This window comes from Canis aureus, chromosome 20, assembly GCF_053574225.1.
Source record: "Canis aureus isolate CA01 chromosome 20, VMU_Caureus_v.1.0, whole genome shotgun sequence".
In the NCBI taxonomy this organism is placed as follows: domain Eukaryota; kingdom Metazoa; phylum Chordata; class Mammalia; order Carnivora; family Canidae; genus Canis; species Canis aureus.
This window is the reverse complement of record NC_135630.1, coordinates 24,002,450-24,026,281: the sequence shown is the minus strand read 5'-3', so window position 1 is coordinate 24,026,281 and position 23,832 is coordinate 24,002,450. Positions and strand designations below refer to the sequence as shown.

The 23,832-nt window shown below is 35.7% G+C and overlaps 2 protein-coding genes and 1 long non-coding RNA gene across 11 annotated transcripts in view; 1 reads left to right on the top strand and 2 right to left on the bottom strand.

Moving 5' to 3' along the window:
• Positions 1 to 7,739, top strand: part of LOC144291568 (uncharacterized) — a 31,420-nt gene extending 23,681 nt beyond the window's left edge. The window contains exon 5 of the long non-coding RNA XR_013358892.1: positions 7,523 to 7,739. This is a non-coding gene — a long non-coding RNA (uncharacterized LOC144291568). The remainder of the gene's footprint in view (positions 1 to 7,522) is intronic.
• The window catches only part of BBS7 (Bardet-Biedl syndrome 7), a 38,564-nt gene extending 25,528 nt beyond the window's left edge, over positions 1 to 13,036 (bottom strand). For 2 of the 3 annotated variants that reach the window (XM_077861159.1, XM_077861158.1), the window contains exons 1-6: positions 12,830 to 13,036; positions 10,540 to 10,605; positions 6,089 to 6,151; positions 5,071 to 5,246; positions 2,380 to 2,566; positions 303 to 375 (exon numbers count right to left, since the gene is read on the bottom strand). In XM_077861159.1, coding sequence (XP_077717285.1) covers positions 303 to 375; positions 2,380 to 2,566; positions 5,071 to 5,246; positions 6,089 to 6,151; positions 10,540 to 10,605; positions 12,830 to 12,865 — 601 coding nt within the window. In that variant the 5' untranslated portion in view covers positions 12,866 to 13,036. The remainder of the gene's footprint in view (positions 1 to 302; positions 376 to 2,379; positions 2,567 to 5,070; positions 5,247 to 6,088; positions 6,152 to 10,539; positions 10,606 to 12,829) is intronic. The other variant, XM_077861160.1, reaches the window with a different exon arrangement.
• Positions 13,037 to 15,524: 2,488 nt separating this feature from the next.
• TRPC3 (transient receptor potential cation channel subfamily C member 3) overlaps positions 15,525 to 23,832 on the bottom strand; it is a 70,339-nt gene continuing 62,031 nt past the window's right edge. For all 7 annotated transcript variants that reach the window (XM_077861151.1, XM_077861152.1, XM_077861153.1 and 4 more), the window contains one exon: positions 15,525 to 21,840. In XM_077861151.1, the coding sequence (XP_077717277.1) occupies positions 21,698 to 21,840 (143 nt within the window). In that variant the 3' untranslated portion in view covers positions 15,525 to 21,697. The remainder of the gene's footprint in view (positions 21,841 to 23,832) is intronic.

Sequence of the window (23,832 nt, the reverse complement as noted above, 5' to 3'; positions counted from 1 at the left end):
AAATCTCATTTAAAAAATATAAAAAGTCAGACACTTAATTTGGAAGTTGGTTACATAGTCACAGAATTTTATAAATATAAGGGATAAGACCCTTCCTCATCATCTAATTTTAAGATGAGGAAACTGAAAATTAAAGTTCAATAATTCATTACTGTTAGTTACTGGCAAGTTACCCGAAAACTGTCTTAATTCTAGTTCATGCTCTTTCTACAATTCCTATTTTCATTCACTTTATTTATAGTTAAATGATTAAACCTGAAATATCTAGACCTAACACAATACACTCCCTTGATTATCATTACCGCCATTTCCGTTATGTAGTGCTAAGACAGTAGGTGGGCCAGGCACTTCAGTTTCATACATCACATCAGACCCCTGAAGGAGAACAAGTATTTTAAAACTGAAACAGAATACAAATTTAAAACATTGACACTAATAGATAAACATCAATATTCATATAAAGAACTGTAGAATAAAAACTGCCAGAAAAAGTTAGATTGTGATTAACTTGAATTTGTTAGCTATTTTGTGTATGTTAACTCGTTTTAAAATACATATAAAATGTAAAGATCAAGAAGAAATACATATAATATTCTACACTTCAAATAATTTTCATTTTAAATACTTTGCCTGAAAACTTAACACTGGTAAATTTTACTATCAAAGCTTTCCTGGAACAAGTTGTTTCTTTTGTCCAGTTTAACTTAGAACACATTCAAACATTTAAACAGATCCAAAGTTACTTCCTAAAGGAGAAGGTTGGTCCTGCATTTGGATATTTCCAAGACCAACTCCAATGAGAGCCAGTTATTTAGACAGGAAAACAAATTACGCCCATTTATTTGTCTTTTTAAAAATTTTGCCACTTGTAATGTTTTCATTTAGTATACATAATTTGTGAAGCTGCTAAAGAATGAGGTAGAAGTACTCATACTCAAGTGGAAAAAATATCCACGATAGATCATTCAACAAAGAAACCCATGAAATTATAGTAAATATGGAATGATATTTTTCTTAAAAAATTAAATTTATATAGAACATGTTAAAGTCATACTTTATTTTTTTATTTAAAATTACACCTGAAAATTCATACATATCAACTATATAAACACAAAAAATACACATAAAAACTTTTTATAAAGGCTACCTCTGGGGTAATGATTGCTTACAAATGGGGAGTCGATGGAGAGTAGGAATATGTGACTAGCAAGGTAAAGTTTTAAGTTCCCACAAATCCTTAGTGATTTTTTTTTAAATTTTACAGTAAGCACATCCATCTCTTCTTGTTAAACAAAGCAGAATCCTAGAATCAGCCAGACTAATTCCTAATTGAATATTACCCAGTTCCTGTTAAAAGCCTTATTCAAACAACTCATATTTGGGAGTACAGACAATGGAAGAAACTAATTATTCATGCCCCTAGAATGAACCTTGAATGTCAACTTTGTTTTCCCATAGAAAAAAAAAAAAAAAAAACCTCACAGAATTACTGGATTTTCCCTTCCATTTAAAGAACTGATGTCAAGAAATGGCCATCTAGTTATGAAATTCCAGAGTGAGAAAGTTAGTGATGGCAAAGAATAAAGTGGTAGATGTTTTGTTCAACTGTACCAATATTAGTCCAACTTTCTGACCCAAATAATCTATCCGTTCTAGATTATTTGCATGTGTAGTTTATTTGCATAAACTTTATTTTATGGATCCTGGCATGTGTATGTATGTGTATTTTACTGAAAGTCACTTTTGAGAAGACATAGTTGTAACTATTATTACTAATAACAATGTCTTATGCAGTTGTTTTAAACAATCATGTTTTTAATAGAAATGTAAGGATGATAAAATTTTTCCCTCTATCATTCATTTACTTCTCTAACTAATATTTACTGAGTGCTTATTCTGTTCCAGAACTGTCATTAATGTGGAATAAGTGCAAATGATACAACTCTGATCACAACTATCCCTTCTTTGTTAAAACCTAACATCCTCTCCCCAAACCAATTTTCTCCATTAGTTTGATTTTGGGGAGAGGAAAGAGTAATGGAAGAAGAAAGAAAGAAAAAAAAAAAAAAAAAGGTGAGAGGTGTCCTTTGTAGCAAAGACTCCATTCTGACTGAACTAACTCAGAAATTATGCATGGGGACAGAAAAGCATCCTTTTTCCCAAATATGCCTCTCTAAAAATTTGCCAAAATTCTCAATACATTTGTCTCAAGCTAAAAAAAAAAAAAATTAGCTTACCAATTAAAAAGTATTTTTTACAAATATAATTTTAAGTAGGACATTTAAAGCGGTAGTAAGTAATCTATCTCAAGTACACATTGTTCAGCTATATTCATTTACATAAATTATGAAAAACTATAAAAATGCAAATAACAGAAACCTGTAAAACTCTGAGCACTCTGTCCTGGCAGGCCAATATCGGTGTAATACGAGGTAATCTTTCCACTGGAAGGCAGATGACATCATTGATTTTGTCCCCAGAAAGGTAATAATGTTGGTCTTTGCAATCACAATAATGGTTATAGATGTAACTTGCACTGAGAAAGAGGTCTGAGCCAGATATATACCTGAGAACATTAAAAGTAATTTAAAACATCCATATTTCCAAAATGAAATATAGGAAATTCCTGAATTCTTTTGAGATGAAAACAAAAGTTTACTTAATTTCTATCATTTTATCACAGACTTAAAGAATAGTTTTTTCCCCTCATTTCCCCCACTTAATTTGTAGCCTTTTGATATAACACTGATTTTAAAAAGCTGAAAATTAGGATCTTAAGTCCTTAGGCATCTCAAAAATTATGCTCTGTAAAACTGAAAACAAAGACCATGATAATTGTCTGTATCTGAAGACAATTAATATGTCAAAAAACCGGGGGTGGGGGTGACTGGGTGATGGGTACTGAGAGGGGCACTTGATGGGAAGAGCACTGGGTGTTATTCTAGATGTTGGAAAATTGAAAACCAAAAAAAATAAATTTATATAAAAAAATAAATAAAACCACTTGATTTATTCTTGAAAAAAAAAATGTCAAAAAGCAACTTTTTCTGAATGTGCACTATGTGCCAAGCACTGTCCTAATGGATTTACATGTATTACATGTATTAGCTTAATCTTCATAATTCTGTCAACTAGGGACCATTATTATCCCTTTTTACAGAGAACACTAAAATGTCAAGTAACCTGCCTAATGGCACACAACTAGTAGTAGAGTAGATTGCAGCTCAGGTAGCTTTTAGCTTTAGAGTTAGCTTTCTTACTACTACATGAAATTGTCCGGAAAGGCTATTAGAAGCAAATCTACTTTAAATGATAAACAGTGGGAGAAAAATTCATTAGAATTTTATCCTGAAAAAGGGAATGAAGACAAATGCACTTCAAATTACACTGAACAAAACTTAGGCAATAATCATAACTATGTTCTAATTCTTATATTGAATCCAGTTTCCACTGAGGGAGTTGAAATTTGACAAAAATTATATACTAGTGTATTACCTTTCATTTCTAAGTTGCTAAAACCACATAAGCATAAAGAAAGTAATTTGAAGGTTTCATCTATTTCTCCACCATTCTAAAGTCTACTTAAAAATTTTTGGTACTAAAATTATTTCCAATGCTATTATGAGCTTTACTGACTTTCTCTTCTTCAATTATTGCTTAAGTAGCCTCACTTTGAGGCTCTGGATATTATTTCAGTAGTCCTCTTAATATCATTTTTATTAATCTAATGAAATTCTATCTTTTTCAAGATTTGAAGTTTCATCTTGAAAGCCATCTGCATTACATTTGCAATTATATTGCAGTTACACATTTTCCAAAGTAATAATTGGAATCACTGTTGTTGACAAGAGTGGAGAGGATGGAAGCATTAAGCAGGGAAAGATGTGTTAGTGGTAACTAACTTTGTACATGCTTAGTTTCTTATTGAATATTTTCAAGTTATAACCTTGATTTCCTGTGCACCCTTAAAAATCTGGAAATTCAGACAATAAATTTTTGAAAATTGAGTAAAGATCCCCTCCCTCCTACCTCTGCCACTCCAGTAAAAACATTTAAGAAACTAGCAAAAGAGACTATTGGCTGGGAAACTCCTGATCCTTCTCAAACATCTGTCCACATACTTTTCCGAATGTGGAGTTATGCAAATTACTAATTTATTACTTTGATTTTTAGTATTTCACAATTATAATTGTCCATTTCAAAAATAATACATTCTTACTAAACCACTGAACTCACTCCCAATTGCCATTGTATAATTTTTATCTAATATCACCAAAACAGTCTTACAGCCTGGATACTGGATTTGTAATGTGCATTATATAGAATTATACAGGACAGCTGTGTATCACACAGAACTCTATAAATTAGTAGTTTTCAAACCAAGGTCTGGTTGCTTAGACAACTTGACTGCATCACAGTCAAGTGAACATTTCTCTTTTAACCACTCCTAATAATTCTGATTCTGCAGGTATAAGTAAGACAAGAAATCTCTTATGTTTCCAAGGTATTCTCCTAAGTGGTAGGTTTGAGGACAGTGGATTAGAAAAACCTTAAAATCCTTTCCAGTCTCCGCATGACTTAAAAAAATTAAAATTTTACTTGCAAAATCTCATATATCAGGAAGCCATTAAGGGAGTCATTTTTTTTTATTTAGGGTCTTACCTGACTTACCTGAAATTATATCCTATTTGTAGTTACCAACTTTGACAGCCAGTTTTTAAACAAATGATACTACCTCACAACCAAAATGACCAGAGACAGCAAAGAAACAGAAACCTAAATATCTCTAGATTTCTTTTACTTTTATCTTTTACACTTTGTTCATGAATCAGCTGAACCAATCAGTCAATAAATGAATGTGTAAATACCATAAGGGTCTTAAGAAAAAAACATTTCAACAACCAACTGATTTTGTACTGATTCTATGTTAATTAACTTCTGACTAATAAGGTACCTTTAGTCAATTTTATTTCCCAGGAAACCTATTAGGATATGATACTCCATCTGATGCTTGTCAGCTATCCAAAATATTGTAAATGGATATGTAAAAATAAAAAAGGATAAACATACATAGCTTTTATGCTTTCAGTGAGGTTGGTTTCAAAAGAGAGGAACTGTTTTCCTCTCTTTGTAAAGCCTCTAATCTCAGATCCTGCAGCAATAAAAATTTTCTCCTGGGGTGTGTTAAGAACCCCTCCTAGCTCCAATCTTGCAATCTTCTGCCCTGGTAAGGTCTTGAACACTGCCTGCAAAAATCATTGGAGAAAAAATTAAGTTACTGTAACCATTTTCCTTTACTGTAAAAGATGCTGTGATTTCAAACAGAAAAAATATTATAGTTCTATAGAAACATCTTTAGATACAAATATATTTACTTCAGTAAGTCTTCAAGGTTTCTGGCTAAATATCTTCCAAATTTAGAGCATTTATTGCCACACATACATCAGCCACATCATTAAAATCTAAACTCCTGCATCTATAAGTACAGTTCATTAAGCAGTGGTATCAGTATGGTTAAACCTTATTAAAAACACGTATCCTAAATTATTTAAGAGAAGATTTACTTGCTGGCCTGAAGAAGTAGGTCACCATGTTAGGGGAGAGCTTGTGAGAAAACCACAGGGCAAGGAATTGTGGGGACCTCAAGATGCTGAGAACAGGCTCTGGCTTACAGACAGCAATAAAGTGGGGACCTGTGTCCTACAAAAGCAAGAATCTGAATCCTGTTATTTTAGCTTGGATTAGGACTCCAACTCCAGAAAGGAATAGAGCCTGGCACTGTAGCCATGTGAGACACTGAGCTCCGAATCCTGATCCGTAGAAACTGAGATAATAAATGTGTGTTGTTTTAAACACCAAAATTTGAAGTAATCAGTTACACAGCACAGAAACTTACATCACCCCTAGGCTGTCAAAGGTGTTTTACAGCTATCTAGCACATGACTCCTGTGTTGCCTATAGCAATACTTCATGTAACTACTTCCCTTACAATGCATTTTTCGGACAATTTTAAACTAAAAGTATTCAATAAGTAGTGTGTTTCTCTTTAGAAAATCATTTTTTTCTCCTAAAAAAAAGTTATACATACCACTGCTTCTCCTTTTTTCATGCCAAAGCACATAACTACCCCATCATGATCTCCAATAACGACCTACAAGAGATTGAAGAGAATCTAAAATTATTATTATGTCCTATTAACTTATATGGGGGAAACACAATTCTCAATATATAAATTATGACTTTAAATGTAGAGATCAGAAAATCTAGGAAAGTAACTCCCATAAAAATTACTACTATAAGAAATTATAAGAAAAGGGCAAATTGGTGGTATGGAGAGTCATTATGGAAGTAGCTGACCATATTTTTTTTTTTGCTGACCATATATTTTGTTCCTACAATGTAAACAGAACAAGAGAACAGAGAAAGAAATGGCAGGGAGGTAATTTTCTTTTTTTCTCAACTGGAGCATAAGAACATGTTAAAATTATCTTTCAAAACAGATTATCAATTAAAGTTGTGACTTACCGTTTTGATATTTTTAAAACCTTTGTTAATAGAAAAATTTTAACATATACAAAAGTAGACAGAATATTATAATGAATTTCCATGTATCCATCACTCAGCTTCAATAATTATCAACATGTAAACAATGGATTATTTTGAAATAAATATAGAGGGAGATTTCACCACTTCTTTCTCAGGAACTGATAATCAAGCAGACAAAAGATAAGGATATAGATTAAAAAACAATTACCTTTGATTTAAAATATATACACATATGTATACTTGCATGCACATACATATAGTGTATGTGTGTAAACACATGCATAAATAAGTAATCACTTGTCCTAGGAATTAAATTATAAATGTTCTTTTCAAGCACACAGAAAACATTAGAAAGGTAACCATGTATTAGGACATACAATAAGCCTCAAATATGAAAAAGTTGATGTTGCATAGAGCAGATTCTTAGGCCCTTGATTCTTAACTTTGGGGTTGGGGGATCACAAACCCTTTTGTGCATTTGATGAAAGCTATGGACTTTTTCCCCAGAACAATGAACATTTACAAATAATTATGCACACGCTTTCAGTTATAGAATTTTGGTATTGCGGCAGCCTGGGTGGCTCAGCGGTTTAAGCACCTGCCTTCAGCCCAGGGCGTGATCCTGGTGTCCCGGGATCAAGTCCCACATCGGGCTCCCTGCATGGAGCCTGCTTCTCCCTCTGCCTGTGTCTCTGACTCTTTCTCTCTCTCTATCATGAATAAATAAATAAAATATTTTTAAAAAAGAATTTTGGTATTGGCAGATTTCTATTCAGATGAAAAAATACATAAGAATAGCTAAGGTTTTGAATTTTTTTTAACACTGCACTACTCTAATAATTTGTAAAACAATTATGTATTACAGGGTTTCCCAAAGTGTGATTCCTTAACTCCTGGGGTCAACAAGAACTTTATAGGGTATCTGGCAAGTGAAAACTATTTCTCTAAGTAAGTCTTTGTTTTCCTTTTTCTATAGGTTGATATTTACAAGATGGTACAAAAGCAATGGTGGATAAAGTTGGTAGTGTCTGGCAAGAACCAAAACAATGGCAACAAACCATACCAGTGGTCACTGTAATCTTTATCACCACTTGAGAGTAAGGAAAAAAAAAATCCAACTTCATGTAAGAATGTTCTTGATGAAGCAATAAAATGTTCTTGATGAAGCAATAAAAAGTATTATTCTTGTTAAATTTTGGCCCCTGAGTCGTGTCTTTTTAGTATTTAGTGTGAGAAAATAGAAAATATGTATAAAATTGGGGTGTCTGGGTAGTGCAGTTGGTTCAATGTCCACCAGACTCTTGATTTAGGCTCAGATCATGATCTCAGGGTCCTGAGATCTAGCCCCACATTGGGAGTGTGGAGTCTCCTTAAGACTCTTTCTGCAGCTCCCCCTTTAAAATGATTGGAAAAGAGAAAGAGAAAGAGAAAGAGAAAGAGAAAGAGAAAGAGAAAGAGAAAGAGAAAGAGAAAAAGAAAAAGAAAAAGAAAAAGAAAAAGAAAAAGAAAAAGAAAAAGAAAAAGAAAAAGAAAAGAAAGAAGATGTAGAAAACACTTGCTGCATACCAAAAAGCACTTATAGAACTGTTTCATTTCAAGCTGAACTACTCATTTTTCAAGAAACATTTTTTTTTTTTTAAGATTTATTTAATTTTAGGGACAGAGAGAGAATGAGCAGGAGGGGACCAGCAGAAGGAGAGAGAAACTCAAGCTGACTCCACCCTGAGCACTGAGTTGGATATGGGCTGGATCTCAAAACCCTGATATCAGACCTGAGTTGAAACCAAGTCAGACACTTAACCGACTGCACCACGTAGGCACCCCAAAAAACACTATTTTAGAAATGAAAGAACAACTGGCAACTATCAACAGTTAATAACAAATTGCTATTAACATTTGGGTATTTGTAGACATTAAAATAAAAAAACTCAAAAAACTGAAAGAACTGAGCTTTTCATTTTATTTATTTATTTATTTATTTTAATTTATGATAGTCACACAGAGAGAGAGAGAGAGGCAGAGACATAGGCAGAGGGAGAAGCAGGCTCCATGCACCGGGAGCCTGACGTGGGACTCGATCCCGGGTCTCCAGGATCGCGCCCGGGGCCAAAGGCAGGCACCAAACCACTGCGCCACCCAGGGATCCCCTGAGCTTTTCATTTTAAAGGAAAATAATTGACAGTATTTGCTCCCAATGATAAAATTTGAGCTTTCAGGTGAAAATAAGTACTTTGGAAGACTTGTATCTACTCCTACTGTGACCTTGACAGCTACTCCACATTTAATAACTTTTCTGATGAAATCAGTAGTGATATCAACAAATGTGATCTGTTTGATATTCTATAATAATACCTGGAACAATCAACATTTGAACACTCAACATTTAGGAGATCTGCATAACTGAATGAACCAATAATCTCAAATGACCATTTCAAGATACTATAAAACTATGCATGAGTAAAAGATCCATTCAAAGTACAAATGGATTTGGGGCACCTGGGTTACTCAGTGGTTGAGCATCTGCCTTTGGCTCAGGTTATGATCCAGGGGTCTTTGCATCTGGTCCCAAATGGGGCTCCCAGTGAGGAGTGGGGAGACTACTTCTCCCTCTACCTATGTCTCTGCCTCTCTGTGTGTCTCTCATGAATAAATAAAATCTATAAACAAACAAAAAACCCCAAAAAACAAAAACAAAGACAAAACAAAGTACACATGGTTTTTAATGTACCATGAAAAGCTAATCAATGGGGTTTCATATCCCACATTGCAGCTAATGTTTAAGAAACTACTAGTTATCAAGCATCTGTGTCATATATATGAAGAGCCGTAATTATCTCGGAAAGCTATTTAAAGAACTCCTATTTTCAACTGCATGTCTGTGTGAGCTGGATTTTCTTTGTATACTTCTATCACAATAGACTGTAGGAAACAGACATGAGAAGCCAGGTGTCTTTGCCTATGCCAGATTAGAGATTTGCAAAAGTGTAACACAATTCTCTTTTCATTTTTGGAAACAGTTATTTTTCATTAAAATGTTATTTATGTAAATGTAATGGGTCTGTTGTTTTAAAGGATAAAATAATAAATATTTTAGACATTTCTCAGTTTGAATCTTAATATAATAATATTGATAGATATAAACCAAATAAACAAAAGTTGTTTGGGATCCTCAATAATTTAAGAGTGTAAAAGGGTCCCAAGACCAAAAAAATTGAGAAATTCTGATCTAGTAGACCAAATACAATAAATGACAGAGATCTGATGATTTATCTTAACAAAATGTTATTATATCAGGATATTGTATTTATTTTGCAGCTATTAAAATATCTTACTAGTCTACTAAGAAATTTTAATTGGCTTATAGAAATCATAGGATCAATATTTCTATAAAAATATTAGTTAAATAGAAAGTTCAAAATCAAAGCACTTAATTACTTTTATTTAAAGATTTTATTTTTATTTATGAGGTAGAGTGGTGGTGGTGGTGGGGGGTATTGTAGAGAGAGAGGGACAAGCAGACTATGAAATGAACGCAGACCCCATCAGCAGGCCCAATCTCAGGACCCTGAGATCAAACCTGTGCCAAAACCAAGAGCTGGACACTTAACTGACTGAGCCACCCAGGCACCCCAATAACTTATTAATACAATAAAGCTTAAAAAGTATTTTCTCTATATCCTATTGTGCTTTATGTTCCTTTTTTCATATACACAATCTGGTACACACAAATACTGAGTAAGTTATTAACAGGAAAATTGAACATATTTTTCAACATGTTTGCTTATCTATTGCAGGTTGTACATAAAAATTATAACATCCAAGTAAATTTCTGTCTGTAAATGTCCTTTGGTATTCCAACCTCTGTTCAAATTAAAAGAAATTTTTTTATATTTTAACATTAGTATTTTTAAGAGAAACTTATCAATAAGGAAATATAAACCTCTACTCTATCAGAGCTACAGAGATGGGGAGAAATCAGTACCTCTACAGTACCTTTTGTGTAGCTTTATGCCTTGAGGCAGGAAGTAGCTTCATAGTCTTCTGAGAGGTCACTCCCACCTAAGGAAATACACCAGTCACCTAGTGAATGTTTTCTGTTATTCTAACTTGAAATTATTACATCAGAGATTAAAAGGACCAGCAGATGCTGATCATAGTGAGTCTTATTTTTTACTGCAATTAGTGATATAATTATGGTCAGTGATGAAGTTATTTTCTAATGCAATATGCCACAAAAAGTCAAAATACAGGACACTCAAAATAGTAAAATTCAAGCTAAAAGTTGTCAAGCCAAAAATAATGTGACACTAGTGGCAAAATACTTAGCAAACAAGTATTTCTAGAAGACTTCATAAAAAAAACTTCATATAGGGATCCCTGGGTGGCTCAGCGGTTTGGCGCCTGCCTTTGGCCCGGGATGCGATCCTGGAGTGGAGCCTGCTCCTGGCGTGGAGTCTGCTTCTCCCTCTGCCTGTGTCTCTGCCTCTCTCTCTCTCTCTCTCTCTCTCTCTATGTCTATCATGAATAAATAAAATCTTAAAAAAAAAAAAACACTTCATATAGTTGTTGTAAAGTGATTTAAAAAATCTTTGGAAGTAGATGACAATTATTAATAATCCAACACAGAAGATTTTTGCTAAAATATCAAACATGCTGATGGCAATACCATCCAATTTGATGATCAAATTATTTCACAAAAGTTACGGAAGATGAAAACAGCATGGCATGTTCAGCAACGAATTATCACTGGCGCACCATTAGGATAGGAGGTGGGAAGGATGGGGCCAACGTGAGAGAACTTGGAAAAAAACAATAAATCATGAAAGGATTTAGGGAGTATATAACTACAATTTTATTCATTATTCTAAGGGGTAGTATTAAAGTTTAAAGTATTTCTTTTGACTTGCATTTGTGAAACATCACTCTAATAAGTGATGTTAAGGATGGCTTGGAGAGAGGTGAAGCTGAAGGCTAGGAGCCCAACCAAGAGGCTATTTCAGGGCAGCCGGGGTAGCAAAGCGGTTTAGCGCGCCTTCAGCCCAGGGTGTGATCCTGGTGACCTGGGATCCAGTCCCCTGTCGGGTTCAATGCACGGAGCCTGTTTCTTTCTCCCTCTGCCTGTGTCTGTGCCTCTCTCTCTCTCTCTCTCTCTCTGTGTCTCTCATGAATAAATAAATAAAATCTTTATTTATTTTTTTATTTTTTTAAATTAATTTTTATTTATTTATGATAGTCACACACAGAGAGAGAGAGAGGCAGAGACATAGGCAGAGGGAGAAGCAGGCTCCATGCACCGGGAGCCCGACGTGGGATTCGATCCCAGGTCTCCAGGATCGCGCCCCGGGCCAAAGGCAGGCGCTAAACCGCTGCGCCACCCAGGGATCCCCTACAATCTTTATTTAAAAAAAAAAAGAAGCTATTTCAATTCTTGGAGAAAGAGAAGATGAGAACCTGAACTGGAGATGGAGATGAAAAAAATGGGACAGAGTCAAGAGATATTTAGGAGACAAAAGCAGTAGCAAAAAGTGGTGACCAGTTCAACATGGAAGGGATTAAGGTGGAAAGTAACGAAGCATAACTTCCAGGCAAACTGACGGGCAAACTTTTGTACAATTAGCCAAAACAGGATTACTGGAAAAAAGAGATGGAAAAGAGGTACAGAATATGCAGAGCTGAAATAAGGAGAGGCAGGATGGTGTAACCGAGAGCACCAGCTCCGGCGTCAGAGACTTTGCTTCAGATAGGAACTCCATCCTTTTATTTTGCTGTTAAGCCAGTTGCTTTATCCGAGTCCCTGGATCCCCATGTCGTAACATCACCTCCTAAGAGAAATGTTTATGAAGATTAAAGCATGTTAAGCTCTTAGAACAAAACTGCGGGCACAATCAACGGTTGCCGCGTTTACGACCTGGCTGGTTGAGGTGGAGCTCTGGCGCTCCGGAGAAGGGGCTGGGTAGAGACGGAGCTCCGGGACGTCGGGGCCCACAGGGAGCCGCAGACGCGAGGCGACGGGCCCCCCCGGAGGGGCATCGGGATCACGTCATGCATTCTAGGCATCTTCAGAAGCGGGCAGGCGCCGGCGACGCGGGGCGTGGGCCGCTCCTTTCCACGTCCCTGCGGACCCTCAGGAACCAGCAGGAGCTGCCGGGGACCGGGACTCGCGAGCGCAGCCCCCCGCCCCGCAGCACCTAGGCCGCCACGCCCGCTCCGGGCGGCCCCGACCGTACTCGGCGCAAGGGCAGAATCACCCCCCGCGGCTCCCGCCTTATCCCCTCAGGTTTACCTGTAAATAATCCGCTCGATTTAAATTTAGATCCATGACGGTGGCACCGACGCGCTGCGCTGCGCCGAGCCGGCACAGGAGCCGTGACAGAGGCTGCCAGCCCCAGGCCTCTGAGGAGGGGGTAGCGGACGCTCGCGTCCCCCCGAAAGAACAACCTCAGCAGCCTCACTGAGGGATGCGAGGGCGTGGCGTCAGGGCCGCGGCGTCGGCGTGACGTCAATACGTTCCCGAGAGGCGGGCCCCGCCCCTCTCCCGAAGGACCGCCCACCGACTTAACCTGCGTCCAATCAGAGGCAGAGAGGAACGGCGGAACGATCCAGGAGACCGGAGAAAGGTGGTTTCCCGGGAGACTGGAGACGCACTATTGGCTCCACCCCCACCGCCCTCTAGGGCGGCACCTCTAAGTTCTCCGTGTAGACTCCTGATGGGAATGAAGCCTGTGTCTATTTTACGGTCCCTGGAAAGGGTCCTTCAAAGAATTGGGTTCTACAAACTTTTGGCCTTACGACCCCTTCACATAACTCTTACAAACCATTTTGGAGAACCCCCAAAGACCTTTTGTTTAGGAGTTATCTGTCGATATTTACCATATTAGAAATTAGAACTGAAATTGTTAAATACATTTTAAAAACCTGTTACATAAATATTTAGTGAAAATAACTGTTTTCGACTGAAAAAAGAGGTAAAAAGACTGGTGTTATTTGCAAATCTATTTACTGTCCACCTGAATAGTAGACAGGCAAGTCTCAGATTTAATACTGCATTCAATCTGTTGGTATTTGGCCTTTTTTTTTTTTTTTTTTTAAGTACATGAAGAAAATCTGGTCCAAAATCAACAAGCAGTAGTTTCTGAAAAGCTAATTGCAAACTGGAATGTGTCTTCATTATACAACATCCAAGAAATCCTATGTTAATGTCACCATGGATTTCATCGGAAAAGTTTTGAAGTATTGGAAAGCTATCAACCTGAGACATACAAATTTTGCAATATTTTAATTTGTGCTTAAAATTTTAAGCACCGACAACAAATGTCAATTGTTTTCCTTAAAACGGTATGTTCCCTGCTTGGATTTTCTTTTTTTTTTTTTTTTTAAGATTTTATTTATTTATGAGAGACACAGAGAGAGAGGCAGAGACACAGGCAGAGGGAGAAGCAGGCTCCATGCAGGGAGCCCGACGTGGGACTCGATCTCGGTCTCTAGGATCACACCCTGGGCCAAAGGTGGCGCTAAACCGCTGAGCCACCCGGGCTGCCCACCCTGCTTGGATTCACAAGAAAGTGTACACCAAATATCCAACTCTGAATAATCATAATTTCTGTCATTTGTGCTTTTAAAAAGCAGCTAGCAATTCAAGTAATCACACAAATGCTTTTCCTTGAGACAATACCCTTCTATATTGAGCAAAAATGCTTTATGTTTACTTCCCATTTTATCACACATATATTTAAAATGAAATGTATTCAAGAGACTTAAAATTAACAAATTTTATTGCTTCACAAAAGGCATTTTTTAAAAGGACTTTATTTATTCATTTGACAGAGACAGAGAAAGCACAAGTAGCCAGAGTGGCAGGGACAAACAGACATTCTACTGAACAGGGAGCCCAACTGGAGCTTGATCCTAGGATCCTGGGATCATGATCCGAGAGTGGAAGGCAGACACTTAACTGAGCCAGGTGCCCCAACACAAAAGGCATTCTATTTTTTTTAAGATTTATTTATTTACTTATTTATTTATTTATTCATGATAGAGGGAGAGAGAGAGAGAGAGAGTGAGGCAGAGACACAGACAGAGGGAGAAGCAGGCTCCATGCCAGGAGCCCGATGTGGGACTCGATCCCAGGATCCCAGGATCGCGCCAGGATCGCGCCCTGGGCCAAAGGCAGGCGCTAAACCGCTGAGCCACCCAGGGATCCCCACAAAAGGCATTTCTATATAGAATTTTGTTTCCTGACAATATGTGTCATGAAGAACACATGACTATTACTACAGTTTGAAGCCACTGCTTTGATTCATGTTTAAGTAACAGCACCGTTAACCACCATTGTTTTTGTACCACCAGTGCAAATGTCAACACTGTGGAAAAGGCAGATAATGTCTTAGAGTAATGAAAATAAGTTCAAAATCACAGACCCCCTGAAAAGGCCTCAGGGATCTGCAGACTATCGTTGGCCTATAGACTTAGAGCTGACATTCCCTGATTCTTCCGTCAGCCCTTCCTTAATTCACACAGTGCTCTGCCTACAAAAATACTATAGATGGATGAGTAAGATACAGCCTCTTTCCTGATTTCTTAGGTCTACTAGGGGAGAGTTCACAAGTGATTGTGGAACAAGAATTGAAACCCTGAGAAGAGGTGCTTTTTAGGTAGAAAAATGATTTCCTGCAAGGGATCTGGGAAGGTTTTTACTTGGTACCAGAATGTTCCAGACAATTCTTTTTTCTGAGGCTAAAATAACTCCACATTGAAAACAGACAACAGTGCCTGGAGATAAAGTAACTGTGTAGCAATTTGGGAAAAATACACATCAATTTAGACTCAACAAAAATACAGATAAATTTCAGAAGTAAATTGAAAAATAAAGCCATAGAAGAGATATGAGAACATAGAGTTGTATAGAATTTAATAGAATTTAGGGAATTGGAAGACATATTAGTTAGCTAGGGCCCAATAACAAAGTACCACAAACTGGATGACGTTAAACAACAGAATTTTATTTTCTGACAGGTCTCACAGGCTAGGAGTATAACATCAAAGTATCAACAGGAAACCAAACCAATCTTCTGAGGCATCTCACCTTAGCTTATAGATGGTCATCTTTTCCTTGTATCTTCACAAGGTCTTTCCTCTTTGTAAGTCTGTGTCCTATCCTAATCTCTTCTGATCAGGAAACCAGTCAAATTGGATTAAGGCCCACCCTAATGAATTGATTTTAACTTAATTACCTCTTTTAGAGGTCCCATCTCCAAATATAGTTGCATTCTGAGGTACTGGGGATTAGGACTTCAACACATGAATTTAAGTGGGACACAATTCAGCCCATAATAGAAAGGAACTGTCTAATCTTAAGAGGAATAGAAGAAACCACAAAGAAAAAAAATACTAAATATAGATGAAACATTTCAATATGTGACAAAAATTTACATGTAAACAAAAATTTGAGATAATGTACAAACTTAACACCTTTATAAACAGTTCATACAAATTCATAAAAACATAAGATTGCAGTAAGTAAAGAGTTGAAAATATGAACAGACATTTCACAAAGTGGCTACTGAACAAACTTACAAAACTGAACAAACTTATAGAAATCTATTACCTTCATTTGCAATCAATACAATTAAAGCAAGATACCTTTTTTATTTTGCCTTTCAGATTTAGAAAAAGATTTAACACTCTATGTTGGAGAGAGAGTATGCGCTCATCAACTGTGATGCTTTTAACTGGTAATAAAACCCTTTCAAAAGCAATGTAGCAATATGTGTCCAAACCTATAAATATGTGATCACATTTTTAACTCATAACTCCAATTATGGATATTTAGCCTACAAAAATATGAAAGTAACAAAGCATAATTGAGGATCCATTAAAAATAAGGACCTACCTATCCAATAAAATGGTGCATCCACGTTATAGACTACTACACAGCGACTGAAAGTGAAAATAATGAAGGCTGTATAGCCATGTGGGAAGTGTTCAGGATAATAATAAAAGGAGAATATAAAATAGTGTATATACAATGATTACAATTATAGTAAAGAACTTGTTATGAAATGAATCAAAAAATTTTGTTATAGATTAAAAGATTATAAACTTTCTCTTGTTTTGTGTTTTCCATAAGATTTTTGCATTATTTTTAATAAAATTTTGCAATTTAAAAATAAAATTGTTATAAAATAAAGTTAAAAACCAAAAGATTCTCAGAATCCTTGTTCCACTCTGCATGGTTTCCAAAGTGGGCATTCTTCTATCTCTATGATTGCAAGGTTCTGATACAGGGTTATCCAAAATAGTAAGTACCAAATTTTCCCACTATTTTCTTACTTCCCTTTTCAAGTCCTGGCATTGCATGTTAACAACTTAAGGAAAATGATACTGTTACTATTATTGCTATGTTTTTGCATTATTACAAACAAATAAAAATATTGAAAATGTGATGAAGTGGGCAGGAATTATCTTTTTAAAAATTACTCTGGGAAATTCAATAAGTATTCCAGGTCTGGGCAAAATCTTAGAAACCATTAATCCAATGTTCTCATTTTTGGATCCACAAACCACTTTCATAGTAGTATATAATCTTTCAAAGTGCTTAGGAATCTTAATAATTATTTCATTTTTTATTGTGCAATTTTGTAATTCTGTACAGAAAGAAAATGTGTAGAAATGTAACTTTAAAGAAAAGGCATTTTATGTTAGGTTGCTATAATTATTTAAGGAGGCATTATAAAATTCATCTTCATGCAATCTTTACAATATTTGTAATAAAAACATATACTGGCAATGCTTATTTTCCATTTAACAAGTGATGCCCCACTGTTTATTTTACTTTAAGCTAATTGTGTAAAAGAAAAGAGTTCATTTTGAAGATCAAATTTATTTTAAAACATTGAAATGAGGCTATGATATAGAATCAAAAATAGACAAAAACCTTGCATAATATGATGTTTGGAATTCTTTCCTTTTGCATCTAGAAAAGGCAAGTGATTTTTTTTAAGTGCTGTGTTTTGTTTCTAAATGGCAAAGGTTTCAGAGTACTAACTTTAAATACTTCTTATATAATTAACAGGGTGGGCAGTTTTTATTCACAAAAATGAAAAGCCAAGTTAGACAAAATTGCCACTATAATTTCTCTTTTTAAAGATATTTTAGGGTACTAGAGATATCTTGGTGGGTTACATTAAAAAATCCAAAATAAAAACAACAAAAAAAGATTCTATTTCAGATGTGATAAATATTGCCTTGAGACAAATTTACAGAAGTATCATACACTTCAGTAACTTATAAACCTTATGTTGTGGTCTTAAAGCAATCATTATGAGTATAAATTAAGCAACTTATGACTAAGAATAAAAAACAATTTAAAACTGCATTAAAGTTAAAACCATCACACAGCTAGCGGTGGTTGACTGAGTGACTCATGAGTACATACATTGGTCTCCACTAACATGGACCAATTTGGAAACTCTCAAACTCTCATTTTATAAAAAAGCAATAGGGCACCTGGGTGGCTCAGTGGTTGAGGGTCTCCAGTTCCGATCATGATCCCTGGGGTCCTGGGATGAAGTCCCACATCAGGCTCCCCATGAGAAGCCTGCCTCTCCTTCTGCTTAAGTCTCTGCCTCTCTGTGTCTCTTATGAATAAATGAAATATTTAAAATTTTTTTTAAAGTAATAAATAACTCTATTAGATTGATTTAAAAAATGAAACATGGGGAGAGATATCATTACCGCCTTGGATGATGAGATCAACCCCTGAAGCAGCTCTGTGACACCCAAAGACTAAGAACCTGCTTGTAGCATAACCCTGTTTGACTGAACAAGGTATAAAACGAGATTTGTCCCAGGGCACATTATTAAACAAGCAATGCGGCTCCAGTTCTCTTTAGATGTCGTTTCTAAGACACTTTCCTATTTACAAAAGCTTCTTTCAGTTGGCTTAACACATTTGAAATTGAAACATATTGGACATGATAGGGTTAAAGACTTATCCTAAGTTGTACTAAATTTGCTTTTAATAATCACAAAACATAAGTCATTTTCAAGTTTTTACAGTGCAAAGAACTCTGAAAACACTGGATACTATTGTGCTTTTTTTCCTCTTTTATTTCAAGTCTATGAATATAAGCTTCTCAACATATTGTGAAGTCCATTAAGTCAAGGGTCTTCAGTCAATTTAATACAGAAACACAAAGTGTCAAAATTTTTAAACAGTAAGCTTAAGAAGCAATTCGAGAGTTGCCTCCTTTCCTTCATCTGTAACTGAGGAAAAAACTAAGAACAGCAGAGAAATTGAAAAGAGATATAGGACTTTGATACTTTTCTAATTAATCATAAATACCTAGTCTTTTGCTAAATAAATTGTTTTTGGTCCTGTTAAAATGTTCCCTTCTCCCAGGTGCCCCACCAAGCCCAATGTAACCTTTAGAACAGTGGGTAGGACAAGGACTTGCTGGCCCAGAGCTATCATTAACCTCAAAGAAACATTATTTTGACAGTAATCACCTAGAGTAACCCTTACTTTGTCCCTATATTGCCACAGTAATACCCATGTCTTAGAATGGGCTCACTGGGGACAAAGCCTAACAAGATTTGGTTGTGGTGATTTATTGAAGGTATGTTCTCAGCAGAAAGGGAGAAAGGGAAACAGGGTAAGACAGAGAAAAAGGCTAAACACACAGATTTGGTCTCAAATGGAGTCTGGCTGAGCCTAACCCTTCCTGGAGCTCTAGAACATGAACTACACCAAAAAGTTGGCCCTACCTTGAAACAAGGGCCCAGCCGTTTTGTTTCCACCCCAGTCAGTTGGTCATTGGCATGAAGAAGGGGAAGCATAACATCCAGGGCAAGGCTGCTTCCTTTCACTTGAGAGCAATTCCCTGGGGAAGGGGATACTTGGGAACTGCTAAGGAGCCAACCCTCACAGAATATGGGAGATGCCTATACACTGGCCCACTAAAAATGATCTGGGCAGGACATCAACAGTATCAACAGTATCCACCACACCTTGGCATCACATCTTCCTTCTTGGCTACCACCTAGAAACTATGAAGGAAAAAAAAATGAAATAACAGAAACATACCAGTTTTATGAAAGCATAGTAAATAAAGGAAAAACAACTATGTTGATATCTCTATAGTTGTAGGAGGCATAGACTAATATATATATTATATGTATATAATATATATATTTTTTTTCTCACAGGGTATAGATGCCATGAGCTTATCTTCATTCAATACTCAAAGGATCCTAGACTGGATGTCCTTGGAGGTATCTGACACTTTTTCATTCAACATGTTTCCAATCCCAGTTAGGAATATTACTAAATATGCTGGTCTATAGCTGTAGATAAAATATTTTACTCTTGGAATCACAGACAACATGAGAAGACTCAAAGTATTGTCTATTATGGAAACTCTACATCTTAACTGTTTCAATATAAACTATAGTAACATGTAACAATAAAATAATCAATATTTTATTCAGTTCTGAGGTATAATATAAAATACATAAAGTCTGAAAAATGTTTAAGACAAAATACCATCAGCATAGCACAAAAGTTAATGAAATATTCTACAATGGTAGCAAAAGCATATAAAGTTCTTTTCTTACCTTAACTGTTTTAACTCTTCAAAAGTAGAAAATAAGAAATTATCTTTAAAGAGCTTTATGTAGTACCATTTAATGTTAATTTTTGTTTTCACGTCTAGAAAGCCTCCTATATGGTATTAATAATTTTTAAAGTATCATGTATTTAATTGGTTTTTAGAACCCATAAAACTATCCTTGAGCCATGATCATAAATTGTATTCCTGTAAGACTTGCCAAAAACAGAGTGAAGTGAATCTGGATGATAAGTAGAACTCTACAAGAGATTAAAACCTAGCTGGTTTTTTAAAAAAATACTTTGTTTTATGGTCTGAGAAGAGAGGAGGGAAGTTCCTGGCCTGTATCCCCTTTCTTATTAAAGTCATGAGGTGGTATGGATATTACCAACATTCAGCTTAGTTATAAAGTAAATCAATTACAGATTCATCACCATTTATTTTGTATAGAAAGTGTAATTGAAATGCTTTCATAAGAAAAAGGATGACAATCATCGTAAGCAATGATAGCAAGAGATGCCTCAAAGGGAAATGAAACATACCTGGTGATGCTTGGATATGTGTTTCCAGGTAGCCAGCCATTGCTCTTTCCTGGTTCTTCCCATACACATACCCTCTAAAACTCAGAATGAAGCTAATGGGCAAGATAGAAGTCAGCTGTTGATATCTTACTTAGCATTAAAGCACCAGAGGCAGAAATTAGAAGGTTATAACAAAATAGCAACCCTGCATAGCCCCTAACTTTAAAAGAACTTACCACTCCACCAAACAAATTCACATTATTGACATGTAATGAAAATGTAAGACAGAAAGCAAAATGTATATACTTTAGAAAAATCTTTAATGTGTTGTTTTGAACAATTCCATGAAACTTAGATATGTACTGTAAGTATACTTTCTATTTACCTATTTCATTGTTAAATTCTTCATTCAGAGCTCAAAGGTCCTAGGATTTATGAGTGATGCCAAAAATTCTAAGAAAATCTTACCAAGTCATAGCCGGTTATAAAATTTCTTTAGTTTCTATTTTAAAAAAAAATCTCTTCAGCACTTGGACAAGGGAAGGAATGCTACATAGTGATGGCCTTTTTATTTTTATTTGTATTTTGTTGGCAGTTCCGTTCAGTTGGTTTCAACATTTATTGAGCACCTACTATGTACCAGGCACTGTACTAGATGCTGGAGACACAAAGATGAATAAGACATGGTCCCTGTCTCCCAGAAGCTTACAGTCTCTTGGAGGCAAACAGGTAAGTACAAAGACATAGAGTTTATTCTAAAGTGGACAAAAATGTCAGTAATGTAATAGTACTGGGCCTTTAAATACATTGGCATGTCATTGTTTATAATGTCAAGGCAGACAATTAAAATGAAGACAATTTTCATGTGATAAAACAGTAAAATCATTAAGACCTAAGTTTTAAAGATTCACATGATAAAGGTAGTTAATACTAAAAATTTACACCATTTCAAGTATTTTATACTTAGAAATATTATTGCCCACATTTGTGCTATAGTCAAAGCCATTATTCCAGGTTACTGAATCATTCACATCTTGGCATGCTAGGATTCAGTTTCTCACTGAGTTTATGAATCAGAACAGCTAATTCCTCAGTCGCTTGGCTCTTGTCTTCCAAAAGTTCATAACGAAGGCTGGAGATATCTTGCTTAATTTCTTTCAATTCACCTACAGTATTTGTATTTAAAAAATATCATTGGTAATTTGCTCTTTGGATTTAGAAAAGAACAAAGAGTGAAATTCACACAAATTCATATAATACGAACACATTTGCTTCATAAAGTCCAAGGTAGTTTTTTCAAACTTTTTCCTTCGAGATATTTAAGAAGTATTAGTCTTTATAAATATGCTGATTTTTGACAAAAGCTATAAAAATAGTCCAGCCATGTTTTCAACAGTAAAACTCAGCTGAAGTATTATTCTGTGGCTCAGTCACCTCTTAACATAGGGCAATTTCTTGGCGAACTGATCTACAGCCAGGGTATCACCATCCTGTCTATAGGGAGTTCCCCTTTGGTTCCCTCAGACATAGGGTTGAAACCTAGATGGCTCATCTCCCTTTGCTAGGGTGGAAGAAACTCCTAGAAAAATGAAACTTTACTAAAGATGATTCAATCTGTTTAATAGGCAAATACTCACATGGAACGAGTAAATTTTAAGTCAGGTTTGAGGTAAGAGAAGGGAAGAAAAAGAAGTAGGAGTGATTATTAAGGAAGGGAATGGTAGTGAACTTGGGGCCAAGGAACATTTTGTGGGACACAGAAAACCAAAGTATTAGGAAGTAACAAACAATGTGAAATTAAATTTAGATGTGATACCACCGGCAATGTGTATACACATAAGAATCTCCATAGGAGACTTTTGGCTATTAAAAATCAATTCTTCCCATAATTCAGCTTGGCAGTGTTTTGAATGTATGTAGTTTGCTATTAAAAACTGAATTCTCGGGGTGCCTGGGTGGCTCGGTCAGTTAAGCACCTGTCTTTGGCTCAAGTCATGATCCTGGGCTCCTGGGATTGAGTCCCACATTGGGCTCCCTACTCAGCAGGGAGTCTGCTTCTCCCTCTCCTTCGGCCTCTCCCCCTGCTCCTCTGTCTCTGTCTCTCACTGATTTTCTCTCTCAAATTAATAAACGAAATGTTAAAAAAAAAAAAACAACCTGATTCTTTTGCAAATGATTGTAATGTAGATAAGCCATTGACATTAAAAGGTAAACTTTGGGCAGAGATTTATCTTGAATCTAAGAAATGATTCTTCAAACTACTGGTATTTCTACAGCTTTTTTTTTTAAAGAATCACACGTAAAACATACCTTCTATATTATTCCCTGGCACCTTTATGATGTTTTAGAGTATAATTCTATGTTATATATATATATATATAACATAACATATATATATATAACAATTTATATGTTATATATATATATAGGAATTCTAATTATTCCACAAGAATACATATAAAGCATTTGCAGATTCCTTTTTTATGCAAAAAAAGAAAGTGCTTCTTCCTTTCCCATCTGGCAATATGATCTAATTTGAAATCACAAGGCCAGTCATTGCTGAAGGAAATAGATTCTCATACCACTCAGTATCACATCTGGACTACAAACTCACTAGATCTCCTTTCACCTTCCTACTGCCATATCCTCCTCTTTTGTTTTTGACTTATGAGGAGACTATGAAGTGTTATATGGTGTATATGTGATACAGGAAGCACAAACTATTCAATCTCTTGGACTTCAGTTTATTTATTAAATAAGAATGCTAAATTGTATGATAGTTTAGTGAGAGCTTTGTTCAAAGCTCCAAATTCTCATTAACTCATTTTCCTCTTGGGTACAAGGACATGTAAGATGCTCATTTGTGTTTGTTGCTGTCAGCCATCCAATTCCCCCATTATCACTTTTTTCTTCTCCCCATTGGCACCCATCAGAGAGGTTATTGTACAAATAATCAGATTTCCGCTTTCTAAACTACAATCCCCTTCCATCCTGTCTCCCTGAGACAGTTTCTAGGGCATAATGATTGGATTTTTGCTGGTCCTCAATCAGATGTTCATTGACTTCTTTTCTACAAACACAAATCAGTGGTCTGACCCAGATTTTTAAGAGATTCCTTGCATTCATCAGGTAATGGCTTTGATGCCCATCACCAGTTT